Below are 21,151 nucleotides of genomic sequence, written 5' to 3' on the forward strand. Positions count from 1 at the left end.
TAAAAATTTATTGTCCTTATGCGTCTTAATGCCTTAAAGGCAGGAAGGACAACATCCCTTCCTTGAGCCACCATGGGGCTTATAAACAGAGGCGGGTCAGTCTTCACACCTAAGTGGGGAAAGATCTGCGCCTGCTGACTGTTACTACCATTCCTTCTTCCTGCCACACGGTGTCGCTGTTGGAGACGGAGCGCACAGATTCAGCCGTGCTGTGCTGGCCCAGGCCCTGGCAAATGAAGCCTTGGGTTTGCATGGAAGCTAACACGAAAGCTGTGCACTGTAGAATGGGGAGGGGGACTGAGGTCCTTGTAGGGAATAGTGGCAAGCCTTCACGATGTTGGAATAGCTTTGACCTTGATGGAGGGGTAGGTTTATTTAGGAGGAGAGGAACAGGGAGCAGCACGCAGAGGCCCCAATCTACAGAGCAGTAGATTGAAAATGAACCAAGTGTATGATGGTCAGGAGCAGAGTTCTTACAGACAGGACAAGGGGCTGCTTCTTCGAGTCTTTGGTAGTTTGGGTTCCTGGAGCTGTTTGCCTGTTTGTAAGCTGTACCCTGGCAGGTAATTGATAATGCAGCAGCTAGGTGTTTACCATAGTATATGGCAGAACTGGCTGCAATCTTTCACCACTCCCTATATCTCAACCTTTGCAATATGACTGGGCAGCTCCACTGACTTCCTCCCCACTAGAACCTGAGCTGACTTCATGACTTTCTTCAGCCAGCGGAATGAGGTAGAAGGGGTTCTGTGTCAATTCTGAGACTATACCTCAATATGCCTTGAGTGCTTTTGCCTCATTTCTTGGAACCGTGTCCAGCTTCCATGTAAACAAGCCCCTCCTAGCCTGCTGGAGGGTGAGAGGCCACAAGAGCAGAGACGAGCTGTCTGAGCTGAGGCCATCCTCGACCAGCCAGCCGTCAGCTGACCCAGCAGCTGCTGCCTATGCATGATTCAGCCAAGCTGGGATTGACAAATGCCCAAATTGTGAGAGAGATGCATGGTTTTTGTGCTTAACCTTGAACAAAATGCCAAATAACGGACCTCACCACCCTCTACAAAGAAAGATGTCCACTTCCTAATCCCCAGAATCTGTGAATATGTCACCTTCCATAGGAAAAGGGCCTTTGTGAATGTGATGAAGTTAAGGGCCTTGAAATGGGGAGAGCATCCCAGACTATCCAGGTCAGCCCAATGCAATCACTAAGGCCTTGTAAGAGGGACATAGGAAGGTCAGACAGAAGACAAGATATGGCAACAGACAGAGACTGGAATGATGCAGCCCACGAATGCCAGAGGCCTCTAGCAGCTGATGAGGCGAAGATCAGATTCTCCCTGCAGCCCCTAGAAGAAGCCAGCCCTGTAGATGCTTCAATTTTAGCCCAGGAAGGCTCACTTTGGACTTCTGGCTCACAGAACTGTAAGAGAATAAATGTGTAGCTTTTTTTTTTTTTTTTTTTTTTTTTTTGAGACGGAGTCTCGCTCTGTCGCCCAGGCTGGAGTGCAGTGGCGCGATCTCGGCTCACTGCAAGCTCCGCCTCCTGGGTTCACGCCATTCTCCTGCCTCAGCCTCCCGAGTAGCTGGGACTACAGGTGCCCACAACCGCGCCCGGCTAATTTTTTGTATTTTTAGTAGAGACGGGGTTTCACCGTGGTCTCGATCTCCTGACCTTGTGATCCGCCCGCCTCGGCCTCCCAAAGTGCTGGGATTACAGGCGTGAGCCACCGCGCCCGGCCAGCTTTTTTTTAATATTATTTTTATTTTTTGAGACAGAGTTTCTCTCTTGTCGCCCAGGCTGGAGTGCAATGGCGTGATCTCTGCTTACTGCCACCTCTGCCTCCCGGGTTTGGGTTTGAGAGATTTTCCTGCCTCAGCCTCCCAAGTAGCTGGGATTACAGGTGTACACCACCACACCCAGCTAATTTTTTGTATTTTTAGTAGAGATGGGATTTTACCATGTTGGCCAGGCTGGATTGGAACTCCTAATTTCAGGTGATCCAACTGCCTTGGCCTCCCAAAGCGCTGGGATTACAGGCATGAGACACCACACCCGGCCAAATGTGTAGCATTTTAAGTCATTAAATTTGTGGTAATTTGTTACAGGAACAATAGGAAATGAGGTGGCTTGTTAGGCAGCAAAAACTGACTGATAGACTTGTGGAAGCCTTAGGACAAGAAGGAGAAAAGGGTGGTGCTAATACAGATGAGAAGGGTATGTGCTTAGAGGCACCAACAAGTAATGTAATGCTTTAGCAGATATTTTGAGGAAAATGTTTTTCAGGATACCTGCTTTAAAAAATACATATGAGACATTCATTTACTGGTGAATCTCTTGGTTCACAAGAATCTATGTGTTAGTGCTGGATGGAGGAAGCCGACTCAAAGATAAATGAAACTTTTTCTATGCCCTCATGAAACTCATGATTGCCCCAATCAGAGCTTGTCCCTTATGAAGCTGGGCCAGATGCATGGGCTTGTCCTTAAAGGAGCCTCATGGCACTTCCTGACCAACCTGGCCTCCCCTCCTCACCCCTCACCTCTCCTCGCACACTCTGGCTCCCTTCATACCAGCCTCTCTGTCCCTCTATCCTTGATGCGTTTTTCTCTCCTTTTTTATTAGATGAACAGCAGAGGCCCACATTTTCCATCCACACTTTCCCCCAAGCTGAGCCTTCGTCTCTTGCCCTTGGCTTGGCACACGCATGACAACTCCTGGCAAAAGGACTCCTTTATTCAAACAGGTCTCCAGGACCACCCCAGTCTCTTCTGAAGATGTGTCCCCCACAAAGCCCTGCCCCAGCCCACCCTCACTTGCTACACAAAGGCCTGGACAGCAGTCCCGTGCTGGGGTTGGGCCCCAACAAGATCCACCTGGTCTGAGACACTCTCTGATGGCCTCATGAGCAAAATGCTGCAGGAATGTGGAGAGGGCGGGGATGGCTTCTTCCCAGGGCCAGGGCAAGCTTCCCCTGAGAGGGCACAGAGAGGCTCTTTTACAGCAGGTAGCTGGGACAGGGATACCTGGGACAGGGAAGGGCTTCCACCTATAAGTAAAGCAGGGCAGAGGTGCAAAGGCACAGAATGACACAGTATCAAAGGGCAATCCTCAAAAGTTAACGTGTGATACTTCCACAAATATTTTGGTATCAAATATTTACTTAGTTCATTAGTGAGAGAGCTAGAATGATAAAGCGGGTTCAAAGGACTGGAAAACCTGACAGTGCATATCAGAATGACAGCGTCCAATGATAAAGTCAGATACGACACTGATTACTGTCCTGTAGGACAATGGAACCACTATCTTTCAGGTTATTACTCTGCCAGGAGAAAGGGTTGCAATGTATCAATATTCAACAAGTTAACATCCGACTTCATAGAGTCTAGTCCTTAATCAACAAACAATTTCATTTTTTAGTGTGGTATCACCCTAAAACTTAGCAGCCTCAGCTAGCACACATTTCTTGTCTTGCACAGTTTCCGAGGGTCTCTATGAGGTTTTGGTCAGGCTGTGAGCCTGGGCTGCAGCCTTCAGAAGGTGCTTCACAATCCGCTTCCAGGCTTACTCAGGTGGCTCTGGGCAGAGGCTCCAGATCTTCGCTGCATGAAGGGGGCCTCTCTGCACAGCTGGTTACAAGACCTGGTGGTTCCTTCCCCCAGGGAGTGATGAAAAGGGACATGGGGAGGGAGGGGAAGGGGGAGGAGTCAAGATGAAAGCCACAGTCTTTTTATAACCTAATCTCAGAAGTGGCAGCTCATCACTTCCTTTGTGTTCTGTTCTCTAGGTGTGAGTCTGTAGGCACAGCCCACTCAAGGGGAGGGAAACTAAGTTCCACCCTTTGGGGAAGGATTATCAGAGTGTGTGGACATTTCTTAAAAATCACCATATTACCTCCCCTAGGAAATCTGGTCACTCTCAGGAAGGCCTGCTTGGCAGCCAGTGCTCTGGTGTGGCTGCCAGAGGGTCACATAGTAATCTTTTGACTCGTTCCCATGTTTGGGGTAATTCTTCATAACAAAGGCATATTTAGGGACACCAGGTCATCCAGCGGGGTTGGGCAGAATAGGAGAACAGACAGGCTAAAAGGACAAGCTGGCAGGGTGGGAATGGGCCTGGAATCCTGGAATATCTTGTCACATGGGGACACTCTCCTATGGCCTTAGTGTGGGCTCCGGGCACCTGACCCAGCCCTGCAGCCAGTCACTAGATGGGTATTTTAAGAGGTTCCTGACACTGTAGAGAATTGGGCTGGTTGGGGGTTGGCAAGGGAGGCCAGATGGAGACCTTGGCCTTGGAGCCTTCAGGAAGGCTGTGGGGGAAAGGGCACAGGGAGCTTTTGAAGGAAATGCTGGGGTGAGAATTGGCCAGGCCTGGGGCTGACTCACAGCCTTGCTGAGCATCACAGAGTGAGCGGAGGAGAGACAGGAGGGCAGAGGTGGAGGCGCTGTGTGGGGTAGGGAGAGGACTGGTGCATCTCAGTGCCCCCCAAGATCTCCATTTCCACATGCAGGGTAAAGGTGTGGGATTTTGAAGGGGAGCTGAGAAGAGTGTCTGACAGATGACTGAACAAATGCCAGGTGGTCCAGGCTATGAGTGGGCTGATGTCTTGGGTTTGGGAATCTTAGAGCAAGCCCAGATCCCTCCTGTCTTTGGGGAGCTGGAAGAGAATACTCTTTCAGGGATGGAGGAGTAACAGAAGCCCTAGCGACTGGAGGGCAGCTTTGCCCAGCAGCTGGTAACCAGTAACAGGCAACGCGCCTGTCCAAGACCAAAAGATATGGAATTAAAAACACGACAAGAGCTCACGGGCAGTAGGGCCAGGCGGCAGAAAATTCTGTCTCCTATATAAGGTGGAGTTGCTTCCTGTGGGGGCTAGACAAGTGCTTCCACCTGGCACATGCTGGAGCAGATGGCTCAGATGCAGGGAGCGCAGGTAGATACGCAGTGCCATGGTGCCTTGCCTCCAGCTGATGGAAGTCCCACTCCCCAGCTCTGGGACATGCCCGTCCAGAAAATACAGGGGCAATGACTGACGCCACACCTAGCACAGCATTAGTGTTTGGAAGAACAAGAAATACTTGCAGTCTGCACACACCACACCTTGTGGTACCACTGGATGGGAGGCCGTGTCCATTGGACTTGGTGGCATGTGTTTATGTGGTCACCCTGAAAGCAGACTCAAGACACGGTGTTGGGGGTGAGCAGCGCACCTGCGAGGTGATCCCAAAACGCAGGTGTGTGGGGGTGGGGAAGTGAGATGGGAGGGGAGGAACAGCTGACACGGGAGGGGATTCTTATGAGCAGGGCTGGGCAGCGCCTGCCTCAGAGCTGTCTGGCAGCAGGGACAGGGAACCAGGGCCCCTCTTTGCCATCAGTTATTTACCACTTAACTCATTCATCTCCTTGAACCACATGCCCCCCTGGGGCCAGCACTATTAGGTACACGTACGTGTTTGTTCTGCATTACTTTATTCATTAACAAAGTATTTATTCTTTTCTCACTGCCCTGATGTCTAAAAGTGTTGTTCTCTCTGAGTTAGACTGTAAATTTTTTAAGTTTCTTTTCTGGCTTTCTTTCTGCCACCCCATCATTTCATTGTTAATTTTCTGGACAATCAAAACTATCATGAAAAATACATGCACCTCAGATGTGAACTCACTTGTCCAGTGGTGTGTGGAGGCATCCTCCTGTGATGTCTACACTGGCAGGGGAGGGTGTGAGGGAGGCAGAGGTGAGAAGAGGGAGCAGGAGGCGGCTTCCTCCAGAGACACCCAGAGCAGGAATACTCCGATTTGATCATGGAAATCTCTTTTTCCCACTCAGTTAGTGACAGGCACTTGTCTGCTCTGGCTGTTGTCTGAGGATCTAACTTGGGTGTGGTTTCCACATTGGTCCTTTTGTCAAAGTACATCTTCCATATGTATTTGGGCACAGCAGGAGCAAGTGAGAAGAGGCAGGCCAGATGTCAGGTGGAAAGGAAGCTGGAGGGCAGAGGTGGGCATGACTGGGCTGCTGGGTGGGGGCTATGGACGGCGGAGAGTCTGGCATTACAGTGTGGCTCCTCAGGGCCACCAGTCAGGGGAACCATCTGGGCCACTGAGATCCCCGAAAATCTAAAACTCACCCCCAATATATGAATGCATTATGTATGTCTATGGACACACACGTGTTCTATCCTATGACACTGACAGTATATTACCTGGAAAATAAAATATACATTAAAATAAAAAAGATAAAAATAAAACAAAGATGAAATAAACAATATTTAAAATATTTTCTTGTTATGGACATGATCTTTTCTGTTTTTGAACTAAAGTGGTATTAGAAGGATTACTGACACTGTTGGACATCTCCATCGATTTCATAAACCTCGGTTTATAATTTCTGAGGCAGCTATTCAACCTTCTCAGTTTGGGCTGATTTGGGAGGACCCCTCTCAATACACCAGGTTCCCAGGGATCCAGTGAGTGCACAGAGCTGCCTAAATCACAGCACTCATGTTTTCCACTCCATTCACCAATCATGCAAAGGCTTGTGTTGAAATGTGGCTAAAACTTATTTTTTTATCTCCGTTTTTCTTACAAGGTATTTGCATTTTTATAATTTGTAGGCAAATAGCTTCAAAATCCACTAAAACACTTTGGAAGATTTTTAAACAGGTTAGAAAATCCTGTTTGCAAGTTTTTTCAATGTATGAGATACGAAGTTTTTAAAAATAAATGACATGCATATGTTATTTTTGGTAACAAAATCACATAAGGAGGGAAAAGTCCCGTGCACCATTTTTCAGTCTCTCTGTAGAGTAAGTTTTTTTGAAAAGCAGTTTCCTTAACACCTAGTGTTCCACGTCACCCTTCCCTTGAAAAGACAGCTTGAGCATGTTTATTATTTTTGGAAACACTGCTGGTTGCATGTTGATGACTAGCTCTTGTCCACCCACAGAGGACAGTTCAGCCAAAGAAGTGCCTGCCTTTTGTAAAAGAAAACCACCCACCTCGAAATCACTTGTCTGAGTACATCAGCTACACAGGGAGTTGCTAGCAGAGTGGTGTGAAGATTCTTCTCTGTAAGGAAATCTACACACTCTGGTGCATATAAACTGCGCAATATGCAGACAGGGTCTCACACCTGCCTCTCCACTGGGCAATTCCTTCTCTTCCCTCTGGATAGCTCATGGATTTTTGGCACTACAGTGCTTAGCCAAGCAGAGTTAATCTTTACACTGAGTATTAGAAAACATTATTTATTATATGCAGGTGAAATAAAAGTAGAGATCGCTCTGTGTATCCTTCCCATACCCTACTAGATTGTCATGCACTCCCTTGGGGTTCCACATCCCGTCTTGGAGACCGCTGATCCAGGCTAAGTGCTGGTAGGAGCGAGCTTCCAGCTCCACTGCCTGAGCCCCTGCTTGTACTGGTATCCTAACTCCACAGCACACTGAGTCAGGGCAGGTGTCTTAGTCTGTCTGGCTGCTCGAACACAATACCGTAGACTAGGTGATTTACACACAACAGAAATTTATTTCCCACAGTTCTAGAGGCTGGGATGTCTAAGATTAAGACACCTACAGATTTGGTGTCTGCTGTGGGCCCTCTTTCTGGTTCATAGAGACATATTCTCATGGTGTCTTCACATGGTGTTGGGGGAGTGAGGGATCTCTCTGGGGTCTCTTTTATTAGGGCACTAATCCCAATCACAGGGACTCCACCCTCTGACCTAATCACCTCCCAAAGGCCCCACCTCCAAATACCATTATGCTGGGCATTAGGCTTCAACATATAAATGTTGGGAGATGAAGCCATTCAGCCCATAGCAGCAGATGTGACCACCACTGTCACAGTAGCAAGGAATGTGCCGTCCAGGTTCTCCCAATGGATTAGTCACGGTTCTCTAGAGGGACAGAACTAATAGGATACGTGTACAGATGAAGGGGAGTTTATGAGGAGAATTGGCTCACAGCATCACAAGGTGAAGTCCCACAATAGGCCATCTGCAAAGCTGAGGAGTAAGGAAGCCAGTCCAAGTCCCCAAAACCTCAAAAGTAGGGAAGCCGACAGTGCAGCCTTCAGTCTGTGGCTAAAGGCCCGACAGTCCCTGGCAAATCACTGCTGTAAGTCCAAGAGTCCAAAAGCTGAAGAAATCTGATGTTCAAAGGCAGGAAGCATCTAGCATGGGAGAAAGGTGAAGGCCGGAAGACTCAGCCAGTCAAGTCCTTCCACATTCCTCTGTCTGCTTTATTTTATTCCACACTGGCGGCTGATTAGATGGTGCCCAACAAGAGTAAGGCTGGGTCTGCCTCTGCCAGTCCACTGACTCAAATGTTCATCTCCTTTGGAAACACCCTCACAGACATACCCAGGAACAACACTTTGCATCCTTCAATCCAATCAAGTTGACACTCAATATTAACCATAACACCCGTATTGTCTGCTAAGGGTGCCCAGTTATGGATCCCCGGGTCCTATGCGGGTATTTCAGATGTGCGTTTCTGATCCTTGTATCTTTGTAAGGTAAATGCATGATTCCCATTTTACAGACGATGAGACTGAGCCTGGCAGGCTTCAGGTATTCAGGCTAGAGAAGGGCAGAGGCAGATGGCACAGCACAGGCTGCCTCTACTTACCATGCCTTTCTGCTATCCCCACACCACTGTCTTGCCGCCTCTTCCCTGCCTTGCACACTTCCATTTGGTAGGGGAGAGGTCATCCGGCCAAGATAGAATTCTCTCACTCTTTACTTCAGTGAACCATTGCCCTGGACTTGCTAGAGCTACCCCCCAGATGTCCTCAACCCAGGGCTGAGAAGTAGACTTGGGGATTGCAGGGCAATGTCCTCATCAGGGCTTCAGGCCAACATTGACTCTCAGCAGGATTCTGGCCCATCCTTACCCTCCTAGGCACAGGCTGCTCCTCTCATGGACCTGGCCTCGGGTTGAATAAACTCACAGTTCATCAACCAGGCTCAGGTGGTCAATGCACCTTTATGAACTTGAGAAGTCCCTTCTATCTCATCGTGGATGCTGAACCCTCAACCTGTAGAAAACTTGTAAGGAGTGCACTTGGCCAACTAAGTCTTCCTGTTTTTAAGCTCTGAGAGATTCTTTAAAAGCATAAACAAATGGAGGTTGTTTTGGAGCAAATATTCCCCAAGAGCATTTAGCGTGAAACATGAGTAAGCAACATATGGGCTACATTTCCTTCAAAATACACACATTTTAGAGGAAAGGGGCTTAGAAAAGTACATCCCGAACTTTTGTTGAGTGGAAAAATATCTGGAAAAATGACTGGATCTCATTCTTGTCTTTTTTTAAAGCATTTAATTATATCATCTAAATGCAATTTCTGAGACTCGCATTCATGGGGAGCCCATTGTTTAAAAAACATTATCTACCTCTGTCCTTCTTCCCCCACAGGATTTATTTGTGTTACTGGCAAAACTTGATGTCAACCCCTAGAATCCAGTCCTGTTAAGCTGAGGTTGGGGGAGGAGAGGGCCACCTTCTGGTTTTCACAGTAAAGAAAGGGATGCCCGGAGGAGGGAGTCTGGCCTCAGTGCCCGGCTTACCTACCACCACCATAGTTTCTGCTGCATATTAGCTAGTGCCAAAGAAAGGGAGCACTTAAAAATACCAGACCTTGCGCTTTGCAGACGCTGCCGCCGAGGAAAGTCCTGTACTACTAGCCATGGTCAACTCTACCGTGTTCTTCGACATTGCCGTCGACGGCGAGCCCTTGGGCCGTGTCTCCTTCGAGCTGTTTGCAGACAAGGTTCCAAAGACAGCAGAAAATTTTCGTGCTCTGAGCACTGGAGAGAAAGGATTTGGTTATAAGGGTTCCTGCTTTCACAGAATTATTCCAGGGTTTATGTGTCAGGGTGGTGACTTCACACACCATAATGGCACTGGTGGCAAGTCCATCTATGGGGAGAAATTTGAAGATGAGAACTTCATCCTAAAGCATACAGGTCCTGGCATCTTGTCCATGGCAAATGCTGGACCCAACACAAATGGTTCCCAGTTTTTCATCTGCACTGCCAAGACTGAGTGGTTGGATGGCAAGCATGTGGTCTTTGGCAAAGTGAAAGAAGGCATGAATATTGTGGAGGCCATGGAGCGCTTTGGGTCCAGGAATGGCAAGACCAGCAAGAAGATCACCATTGCTGACTATGGACAACTCGAATAAGTTTGACTTGTGTTTTATCTTAACCACCAGACCATTCCTTCTGTAGCTCAGGAGAGCACCCCTCCACCCCATTTGCTTGCAGTATCCTAGAATCTTTGTGCTCTCGCTGCAGTTCCCTTTGGGTTCCATGTTTTCCTTGTTCTCTCCCATGCCTAGCTGGATTGCAGAGTTAAGTTTATGATTATGAAATAAAAACTAAGTAACAAAACAAAACAAAACAAAAAACCAGACCTTAAGGATCTGCATCAGGTCAGTTTCTTGTTTCCACCGGCAAAATAAACTGACTTGAGGCGGTTAGAAGGAAGAAGGGAAATTATCGAAAAGATGTTGGGGCTTCTGGAGGAATTCAAGGAAGAGTTGGATTGGACAGGTCTGGGGACTTCTCTTCTCTGCAGCCATCATCAACAGGACTTGGCCCTCAACTCCCAATGCTGTGATCCCATTCCAGATCCCAGGGGCAGGACTTTGTGTTCTAGGGTTCGGCGGGGGGAACCATCCCCAGCCCCAGGAAGAGACTTGCATTCTGCCTCGTCAACCTTGAACAATTAAGCGTGTTCACCAAATATACCTTCCCACACTCTGCGGCTGTTTAGCAGCCCCAATTTTACTGATACACTTCTAAAGTACAGCCTCCTTCCTTCCTCCCTTCATTCTTTATTTGAAGAAATATGTATCTTTTTCAATTAACAGCTAATCAACAATAGCTAATAATTTAGTATTTACTATGTGGTTTACTATGTGAAGTATACAGTAATTATTAGCTGTTGGACTTTCCATGTATTATTTAATTTGCACAAAACCCCAGGAGTTACTGTTTTCCTACTATCTGATGACCACCATTTTACAAGGAAACTGAGGACAAAGGAGTCAGTCCAGGAGTGAGGACTCTTCTCTGGCTTCCCAGTGGCCTCTGACGTGTGAGCTTCTTGAGTCTGGGGTCACAGCATAGCCTGCTTTGTACCCCACACCCCAGCACAGAGCCCTGGGCAGTGAGGGGCTGCAGATTTTTGCTGTATGACATTGACTCTCTTGGCCTGCTCCTGCGAACCTCTGGCCTGGGAGGAGAAAAGACACAGTTTGGTAAGCACTAAGCAGACTAAAACAAAACAAAACAAAACAAAAATGTTTGTGGTGCCCTAGCAGCTCCTGAATCAGGATGAATGACCTTCCTCATTAAGTCCAAGCCACCCTTGGCTGCCGTGCCCTTATTTGTGATTGCTCAGCCTGGACCTAGAAAGCAATCTGCTATCTACTGGGACTGGGCCATTGTCTTATCAGAGATGGGAGGCCTGCTGGTTCAGAGATTGTGCAATCAGGAAATCAGTCTCGAAGGAGAACTCTGAGGTTTCTTAGCCCATTCGGGTGCCATTGGGCAAGCTGCTCATTTCAACATCTTGAGAGACCAGAGACCAGAATACACTGAGTTACTCACAGGTTGGCACGGAGATTGCGGGGGAAGGATCTTTGCTATGAAATGGAATGAGTTCTGGTATCTCTTTGGGGCTCAGAATATCCTGGAGGTTTGGTCTGTTGGGAGAGGAGACACAAGGGACACCCTCATGCCCAAACAGGCATTCCGCTTTTCTGTTTCAATTCAAAATGACTGGCCTTCCATTCATTTGTGGTTGGATAGGGAATGGCAATGTTACCTAGTCAACCTATTCCTTCCTCCTTGGCCTCCCTTGGCCCCCCTCCCTCCTTGTATTCCTCCATGTTCTAAAAAGGGACTCTGAGTTGGCCTAAGTAACCTTATGAAATATATGATTTGGTTGGAAGGCATCTCGGCTTTAGGCATGACAGACAACCTGTTTTATTTTGTGAGCTGTCTCTCAAGCTCTACCCTGCAGGACAGCAGGGAAAATGCATTGCTGCCGTCACATCCTGGAAGCCCAGTCCCAGGCAGCGCTGTCTGTGGTCTCTTTAGATTGACACAGCGCTTTGGATGGCTCAGCCCTTCTCAGAAGCCCTTCCAGACCTCTCCGGGATGGTGAGGCTGTAAGGGTTGCGCTGGTCTTCTCAGGCTCTGAAACAAAGTCCAGCTGGCCCCTGGCAGCCATGGGCTCCAAGACCATGGGTTCCATATCCATGGATTCAACCAACTGCAGATCAAAAATAGATGTATTTTTAAAAAGGTAGGTTGCATCTGTACTGAACGTGTACAGATTTTTTCTTGTCATTCTTGCCTAAATTATACAATATAACTATTTAATAGCATTTACAATGTATTAGGTATGGTAAGTAACCTAGAGATGATTTAAAGTATATGGCAGGATGTGTGTACTACACCGTTTTATACAAGGGACTTCAGCATCAATGGATTTTGGTATCCACAGGAGGCGCTGGAAGCAATCCTTTCTGGGTACCAAATGATAACTGTACGAGAGACCAGGTGGCTTAAACAGAAATTTATTTCTCACAGGTCTGGAAGCTGAAGTCCGAGATTAGGGTGTTGGCAAGGTTGGTTTATCTTGAGGCCTCTCTCCTTGGCTTGCAGAGGGCTGTCTTCTCCCTGTGCCTTCACATATATGTGTCTGTGCCCTAATCTCCTCTTACAGAGACACAAGACCCATTGAATTAGGGCCTCACCCTTCTGACCTCTTTCAAGGCCCCATCTCCGCATACAGTCACATTGGGAGTAGGTGCTTCAACACACGAATCCAGGGGGCACAATTCAGTCCATAACTGGATTCATTTGACCTTGTGGCTCTGGTCTCAGGATTGCCTTGGTGTTTGCTGGCTGCTGTCCTCTGGGCCCTTTTGGTCAGGTGCCTCTCCTGGCCATGGGCAGGTCTGGTACTCATTGTTGCAGCCTGGGCTGGAGGATGTGTGCTATGCTATTCCAAGGGGTCCAAGAAAGGAGCAAAGCCAATGCCCTTCTGCTCTTGGTATCCCCTCAGCCTGGACTTTGGCCTGGAGGGAGAGGCTATGGGCAGGAAGCTCCTCTCCTGCTTCCTACCTCAGCCTTGTCTTCCCACAGTGGCCAGACAGGATGGGTAACACCCCTCCCTCTTGGTGACCCCTGGGAGCCTTCTAGGTGACACATTTTTCTTCTTCTATCTGGTATCCATTCTTTTCTTTCTTCCCTTTCCCTGGGTCTATGAAGATGGATGGAAAGAGAGGTGGTGAGAGAAACATGCTTACATATAATGAATAATGTCAAAAGTGAGTTTAAACATTGTGACATAACCATACAAAGATGTTGCTATGGTGTGAATATGGCTTGTCCCCACCAAAAGTCATGCTGGGGCTTGGTTCCCAACGTGACAGTGTTGGGAGGTGGGGCTTTTCATAAGTGATTAGCTTGTTAAGAGGAGTTACGGCCTTTCTCACAGGAGCGAGTGCTGCTCTCTGGACTGGAATTCTGTGGGGTCTCCTTGGCACGTGCACACACCTGCCTCCTTTTTCACATCTCTGCCATGTTCTGATATAGTTCTAGGCCCACCAGAGGCAGCCACCCAATCTTTGACTTCCCAGCCTCCAGAACCATGAGCCAAAATACACCTCTTCTCTTTATAAATTACCCAGTATGAGGCCTTCTATTATAGCAACTTGAAACAGACTAAGACGGATGTGCTCCACTTTCTTCCTGTAAAGGAGAGCCATGGTGAGGGCCCTCACAGAGCCTGGACAAACCCAGAAACCACAAAGGGTGGAGGGGAGGAGCTTCTTCTTCTCCCCATACTTGCTCAGAGCAGCATCTGCTCCTGTCCCCTCTCACCAGCCTATATATTCACAAGCTTCTCAGGGCCTCCCAGGCCATGGTCCATCTGGTGACTCTTACCTCTCTCCTGCCCCTTGTGGGCCCAGGCTCCCATTTTTGCAGTCTGGGTCCCCAGGGGATGGGGTGTCTGGTGACTGACTCACACTTTGAGCTTGGCCACAGAAGCCAGAGGTCCTTGCTGGTTGAGGACCAGCTATCCACCCTGTGCTCAGTCCCTTGTGGCCAAGTAGGGACAGGGCCATGGGGACCATGGTCAGCCCATGAGTGAGACAGATACTGGCAAAGGCAGTTGCTATCATTTCTGTATGTTATACAGTGAGATATGATAAAAACCAAGAACTTTCCCAAGTGCTTGAACTAAATGAAGACTGCACGGTTTGAGTTCAGAATCAAGAGGAACTTTGGAGAGTACCAAGGAAAGCCCAACCTCCTTGTTTCACAGCCAGGCAGGTTGAGGGTCACGCAGGGCATGTGATTGCCAAAGGTGACCTGGATGGGAGACTGGGCTGGGCTCAGAGTCCTAGCTGTGGAAAGCCAGGTGTCAGGTGTCAGGCTGTATTTTGTATGATGGTCAAGGCCCAACTGGGGCAAGACCTGCCTGTGTGCACAACCCTGCTCGGCCATGGGGATATATTTGTATTCCCTCATTTCCTCAACTGTAAAATGGGAATATTCACAGGGGCACCTCCTTGTCTTGGTGTAAACATATTTAAAACAGGTGCTGCACACAGTACCTGATTCATAAAGGCAGTGAGATTTGCCTGTGTTAAAGGTTGGAATAGATCATCTCAGAAAACATAACAATGTGATTTCCAGAAGAGAAGAAAGAGGCACTGGAGGTCCAGGGGCTGTCAGATGAAGCCCGCCATCTCCATGGTGAGCTGCCCACCCACTCATTTGATGAGTCCTAAATGGGCACGTGCCCTGTTAACCTTCCGGGCAAACGGCTAGACACTTAGACCCAGCACATGCGACATCCACACAGTCCGACTGAGAGAAGGCATTGTGGAGGCTCTGAGTGAGTCCTGGGGGCTTACAGGGGAGTGAGAGTGTGCAGCAGGGACATCTGGAAGTGCATTTGATGTGGGCCCAGGAAGCTTTTCACCCTTGTGCAGCGTGGAAATTCTCCAAGCAGAGGGGCCAGCCTAATAGTCCCACATGCTCAGTACTCACTTGAGAAATACGTTTTAAAGACCACCAAGTGCCAGGCAGAGTCCTAAAGTGGAGGGATAGTGAGCCCTTCTGCAGTTCATACTAATAACCGAATTAGCTTTCATGGCTAAAAAAGACACTCATTGTTTACCCCTTAGAAATTCTGGAAGTGGGTAGTCCAGGTCAGGCCGATTCCATCCTAGGGGGCCGCCATCCCCAGCCTGTAGGGTCTGTCTTCAGGCTTGCAACTCGGGGTTGCAATCCAACTGCTCCCCCACTCTGGCATTGTTTCCAGTGATGGGAGTGAAAAAAGCCTTTCCAGGAAGACTCCGCCCCACCCCCCACAGAATTCCCCTTCCCATCTCCTGGCCACCCCTAGGTGCAAAGTATGCAGAGGAGACACAGCAGGCTGTCTGGCCTCTGTGGATGCAGGTGGAGTTGGAAATGGTGGCTGCACTGTCAACTCAGAGGGTAAGCCACATAGGAAAGGCCACATTCCACCAAGTTCAGTTTGGGCAGTGGTGAGCCTGACCCAGAACAGCAACTGCAGAACCTGAATGCTGGGGTTGGTGTCAATGTAACTGGCGGTTCTGGTCATCAGGAGTGGAAGTGCCTCTGGCCTCCAGAGAGGGCCAGGCATCTGTGTGGCTCTGCTCATGCCGATGAACCATTTCCTGAGCTCCAGAACAGCACGGAGCATTTGGGGATTTCATAACAAAGGAGCACTTGCCTTCATGAACCGTCAGACCTCAGAGTGAACTCACTTCTTTGTGGCCTTGTTCTAATGAAGGAAGATCAGAGTGCTCTGCATCACAGAAGCAATTGACAAAACCCTTCTACATAAAACCAAGGTGATGACATCATCCAAATTCATGAGTAGTGCTGTCTTCCTGCTTCTTGCTACATGATGGCCTAGCTGAGATCAAAGCGTTCTTCAAAATAGATTTTAAAATTTAGAGAAAGTGTCCTTTTTCTTCAAGCTGAAGGAGCAGCAGGACAACTTTTACATTCTTTGCATTTCTCCAATGTGTATCATCTGTGCTGTTCCAGAGGCAACGAGGGTCAGGTGCTTTCAGAAATATAGTCAGCTCCCTATATTCCTAGGTTCCTCATGCACGGATCCAACCACCCAAGAAAGAAAGATAGTCCACAAAACAAGCAAAACATAATATAAACTTAGAAACACATGATAATGACTATTTCTATAGCACTTATTAGGTGTTAGAAGTAATCTAGAGATGGAAAAGAAGTGGAAAAACTGTGAGTTCTGAAAGTATGAGAGGGGAAAAGTCTGCCTCTGAACACATGTCCCCACTGGGGAACCTGAAAATCCATATCATAGTAGAAGGATTTAACCTTACCTAGAGCTGAAATGGATTTAAGGAGTTAAGCAAAATATAAAAATAGAAGAAGCTGTGGGAAGATCCCTGTAGGCACCCCTCGTCCCCAGCTTGAGCCCGGGGAAGTCATCCCTGGCTTCATCTTACAGGGGTCCTTGAGGACGGGAGCCAGTGAAATTGGGGAGGGACCACAGGGTGAAGGAAGCATCTAGCTGAACTTTGTAATAATTTTGATTAAACACAAATTTTCCTAAGCAGAATCTGAGGGTGGGAGGCAAACAGGAAGTGCAGATATGAGTACAGAAGCCATAGCTGACAGTGCAGGCAGGTAGGGAGGGGTGAGACCTGAGAGCCTTGCTTGCTTTCTCAGTGGGGAGGCTTGTAGCTTGGGGCAAGATCTCAGCCCTGCTGGCTGGTTGCCTGGATACAAACTTGGTGCTGTTGGTGGGGCAGGGCGGGAGTGAGACCGGCCTTGCTGGCTGCATGGGAGCTGGGTGAGGCCCATTACCGCCAGCTTTCCCCCCACTTTCCTGGTGACCTGTATGATGCAGCAGAGGCAGCCATAATTTCCCTGGGAACATAACTACACTGGCCTGAGAACTGCCCCTCATTGCCTACAGTGGCTGCAGCAAGCCCTGCTCAAGTAGAATCTGAGCTGAGACCTGTCTAGCCCTGCCCCGACCTGATGACTTTTCTCTACTGGCCCAGCCGAAGACGAAAGACATAAACTGTTGGGAGCTCTGTGGCCCCACCCATTGCCTAAGAAATCCAAGTACTTATAAAATACTGGCCAATTTAGGGCAAGCTTATATCCTCCCTATACTACCATAGTTGATGCTCTCTTGAAAGCACCACCTCCTGGCTGGATGCCAACTAACTCAGGCCTTTACAGCAACTTATAGCAGAACAACTCTGCTCCAAAGAAGGAGAAAACAACAGCTAATTCCACTGCCTATAACACCCTGGCTAAACAGAGATGATGAGTCTGTTCACATGAGAACTTCACTGCTAGTATAACCAGCATTCAAGAAAGCCAGGACACTAAAGAAAACCATAGCCAAGGACTGTCACAGAGCACACTTCACTCCCTTACCACCTCCACTGAAACAGGTGCTGGTGTCCACAGCTGGGAGACCTGAAGATGGATCACATCACAGGACTCTTTTCAGACATTTCCCCAGCACCAGCCTGGGGCCCTGGAGCCCTTGAGAGGCTACACCCAAAAGGGCAACAGCAATCACTGGAGTCTGGCTCTCAGGAAGCCCTGTGCTTAAGGAAAGGGGAAGAGTACCATATCAAGGGATCACCCCATGGGACAAAAGAATCTGAACTGCAGCCCTTGGGTTCCAGATCTTCCCACTGAAACAGTCTACCCAAATGAGAAGGAACCAGAAAAGTAATTCTGGTAATATACAAAACAGGGTTCTATAACACTCCCAAAAGATCACACTACCTCTCTAGTAATGGATCCAAACCAAGAATAAATCTCTAAATTGCCAAATAAAAAATTCAGAAGATTGATTATTAAGCTACTCAAGGAGATACCAGAGAAAGAAGAAAACCAACTTAAAGAAAATTTTTAAAATACAGTATATAGATGAAAAAGTCTCCAGATAAATAGATACCATAAAGAAAAGAGACCCACAACTTCTGGAAATGAAAGACGTACTTAGTGAAATGCCAAATACACTAGAAAAATTCAACAGTAGAATCGAATGAGTAGAAGAAAGAACTTCAGAACCCAAAGAGATGGCTTTTGAATTAACCCAATCCGACAAAGAAAAAAGAATTTTAAAAAATGAACAGAGCCTCCAAGAAATTTGGGATTATGTTAAACAACCAAACATAAGAATAAGTGGTGTTCCTGAGGAAGAAGAGAAATCTGAAAGTTTGGAAAACTTATTTGAGGAAGAAATCAAGAAAAATGTCCCCAGTCTTGCTAGAGATCTAGATATCCAAATACACGAAGCTGCAAGAACACCCAGGAAATTTTATCGCAAAAAGATCATTACCTAGGCACATAGTCATCAAGTTATCGAAAGTCAAGATGAAGGAAAGAATCTTAAGAGTTGTGAGGCAAAAGCATCAGATCAGCTATAAAAGAAAACCTATCAGATTAACCGCAGATTTCTCAGCAGAAACCCTACAAGCCAGAAAAGATTGGTATCCTATCTTTAGCCTCCTTAAAGAAAATGATTATCAGCCAAGAATTCTGTATCCAGCAAACTAAGCTTCATCAGTGAAGGAGAGAGAAAGCCTTTTTCAGACAAACGCTGAGAGAATTTACCACTACCAAGCTAGCATCATAAGCACTTCTAAATGGAGTTCTAAATCTTGAAAAAAAACCCTCAAATACACCAAAATAGAACCTCTTTAAAGCGTAAATCTCACACAGCCTATTAAACAATAACACAATGAAAAAAAAAACCCAAGGTATTCATATGACAACTAATAGGATGAATAGAATAGTACCTTACATCTCAATGCTAATGTTGAATGTAAATGGCCTAAATGTTCTACTTAAAAGATACAGAATGGATAAAAATCCACCAACCAAATATCTGCGGTCTTTAAGAGACTCACCTAACACGTAAGGATTCACATAAACTTAAATGGGTGAAGAAAGGTATTCCATACAAATGGAAAGAAAAGCGAGCAGGAGTAGCTACTCTTATATAGACTATATAGACAAAACATACTTTAAAGCAACAACAATGAAAAAAGACAAAGAGGGACATTATGTAGTGATAAAATGATTAGTCCAACAGGAAAATATCACAATCCTAAATATATATGCACCTAACACTGGAACTCTCAAATTTATAAAACATTTACTAGTAGACCTAAGAAATGAGATAGATGGCAACACAACAATGGGGGGGACTTCAATACTCCACCGACAGCACTAGACAAGTTGTCAAGACAGAAAGGCAACAAAGAAACAATGAATTTAAACTATACCCTAGAACAAATGGATTTAACAGATATTTGCAGATCATTCTACCCAACAAGTGTAGAATATATGTTCTTTCCATCAGCACATGAGACATTCTCCAAGATCATATGCTAGGCCACAAAGCAAGTCACAATAAATTTAAGAAAATCAAAATTATATCAAGTACTCTCTCAGACCAAAGTGAAATAAAAATTCAAAGTTAACTCCAAAAGGAACACTCAAAACTATGCAAATACATGTAAACTAAATAATCTGCTCCTGAGTGATCTTTGGGTCAACAATGAAATCAAGATGGAAATTTAAAAAATTTTCAAACTGAATGATAATAGTAATACAGCAAAATTGGTGCTAAGAGGAAAGTTCATAGCATTAAATGTCTACATAAAAAATTCTGGAAGAACACAAATAGACAATCTAAGCTCACACCTCAACGAACTAGAGAAACAAGAACAAACCAAACCCAAACCCAGCAGAAGAAAATAAATAACAAAGATCACAGCAAAACTAAATAAAATTGAAACAAACAAAATATAAAAGATAAGTGAAACAAAAAGCTGGTTCTTTGAAAAGATAAAATTGATACACCATTAGCCAGATTAACCAAGAAAAGAGAGAAAATACAAATAAGCTCAATTAGAAACAAAATGGGAGCCATTACAACTGATACCACAGAAATACAAAAGATAATTCAAGGCTATTATGAACACCTCTATGCACACAAACTAGAAAACCTAGAGGAGATGGATAAGTTCTTGGAAATATACAACCCACCTAGATTAAAACAGTAAGAAATAGAAATTCTGAACAGATCAATAACAAGTAGCGAGACTGAAACAGTAATAAAAACATTGCCAACAAAAAAAGCCCACAACCAGATGAATTCATAGCTGAATTCTTTCAGACATTCCAAGAAGAATTGGTATCAATCCTACTGAAACTATTCCAAAAGATAGAGAAAGAGGGAATGCTTCCTAAATTATTATATGAAGCCATTATTACCCTAATGCCAAAACCAGGAAAGAACATAATAAAAAAAGAAAACTACAGACCAATATCCCTGATTAACATGATGCAAAAATCCTCAACAAACTACTAGTGAAACAAATCCAACAGTATATTAAAAAGATGTATATTAAGTATATTAAAAACAGTATATTAAGGGATGCAGGATTGGCTTCATATACACAAGTCAATAAATGTAATACACCACATAAACACAATTAAAAACAAAAACCACATGATCATCTCGATAGATGCAGAAAAAGCATTTCACAAAATTCAGCATTGCTTTATGATTAAAGCCCTTAGCAAAATCGGCATAGAAAGGACATACCTTAAAGTTATAAAAGACATCTGTGACAAACCCACAGCCAACATTATACTGAATGGGGAAAAGTTGAAAGCATTCCCCCAAGAACTGGAATAAGACAAGGATGCCCGCTTTTACCACTTCTATTCAACATAGTTCTGAAAGTCCTAGCCAGAGTAATCAGACAAGAGAAAGAAAGAAAGGGCATTCAAATGAGTAAAGAGGAAGTCAAACTGTCAATCTATAAATTCAATGCAATTCCCATCATTGTTTGCTGATGACATGTTCATTTATCTAGAAAACCCTAAAGATTCATCCAAGAAGCTCCTAGGTCTGATAAATAAATTCAGTAAAGTTTCAGGATACAAAATCAAAGTACACGAATTAGTAGCACAGCTATACACCAACAGTGACCACGCTGAGAATCAAATCAAGAACACAACCCATTTTACAACGCTGCAAAAAATAAAATACTTAGGAAAATATCTAA

The 21,151-nt window shown here is 46.0% G+C and overlaps 1 protein-coding gene and 1 long non-coding RNA gene across 2 annotated transcripts in view; both read left to right on the forward strand.

Moving 5' to 3' along the window:
- LOC123567101 (uncharacterized) overlaps positions 1–21,151 on the forward strand; it is a 103,758-nt gene that overhangs the window by 40,031 nt on the left and 42,576 nt on the right. The window lies entirely within an intron of this gene.
- LOC102123228 (peptidyl-prolyl cis-trans isomerase A) lies at positions 9,642–10,943 on the forward strand. Its single transcript, XM_045362398.3, has one exon. The coding sequence runs from the start codon at positions 9,686–9,688 to the stop codon at positions 10,181–10,183; it is 498 nt and encodes a 165-aa protein (XP_045218333.2). The 5' UTR covers positions 9,642–9,685; the 3' UTR covers positions 10,184–10,943.

This window comes from Macaca fascicularis, chromosome 10 (genome assembly GCF_037993035.2).
Source record: "Macaca fascicularis isolate 582-1 chromosome 10, T2T-MFA8v1.1".
NCBI classification, from domain to species: Eukaryota; Metazoa; Chordata; class Mammalia; order Primates; family Cercopithecidae; genus Macaca; species Macaca fascicularis.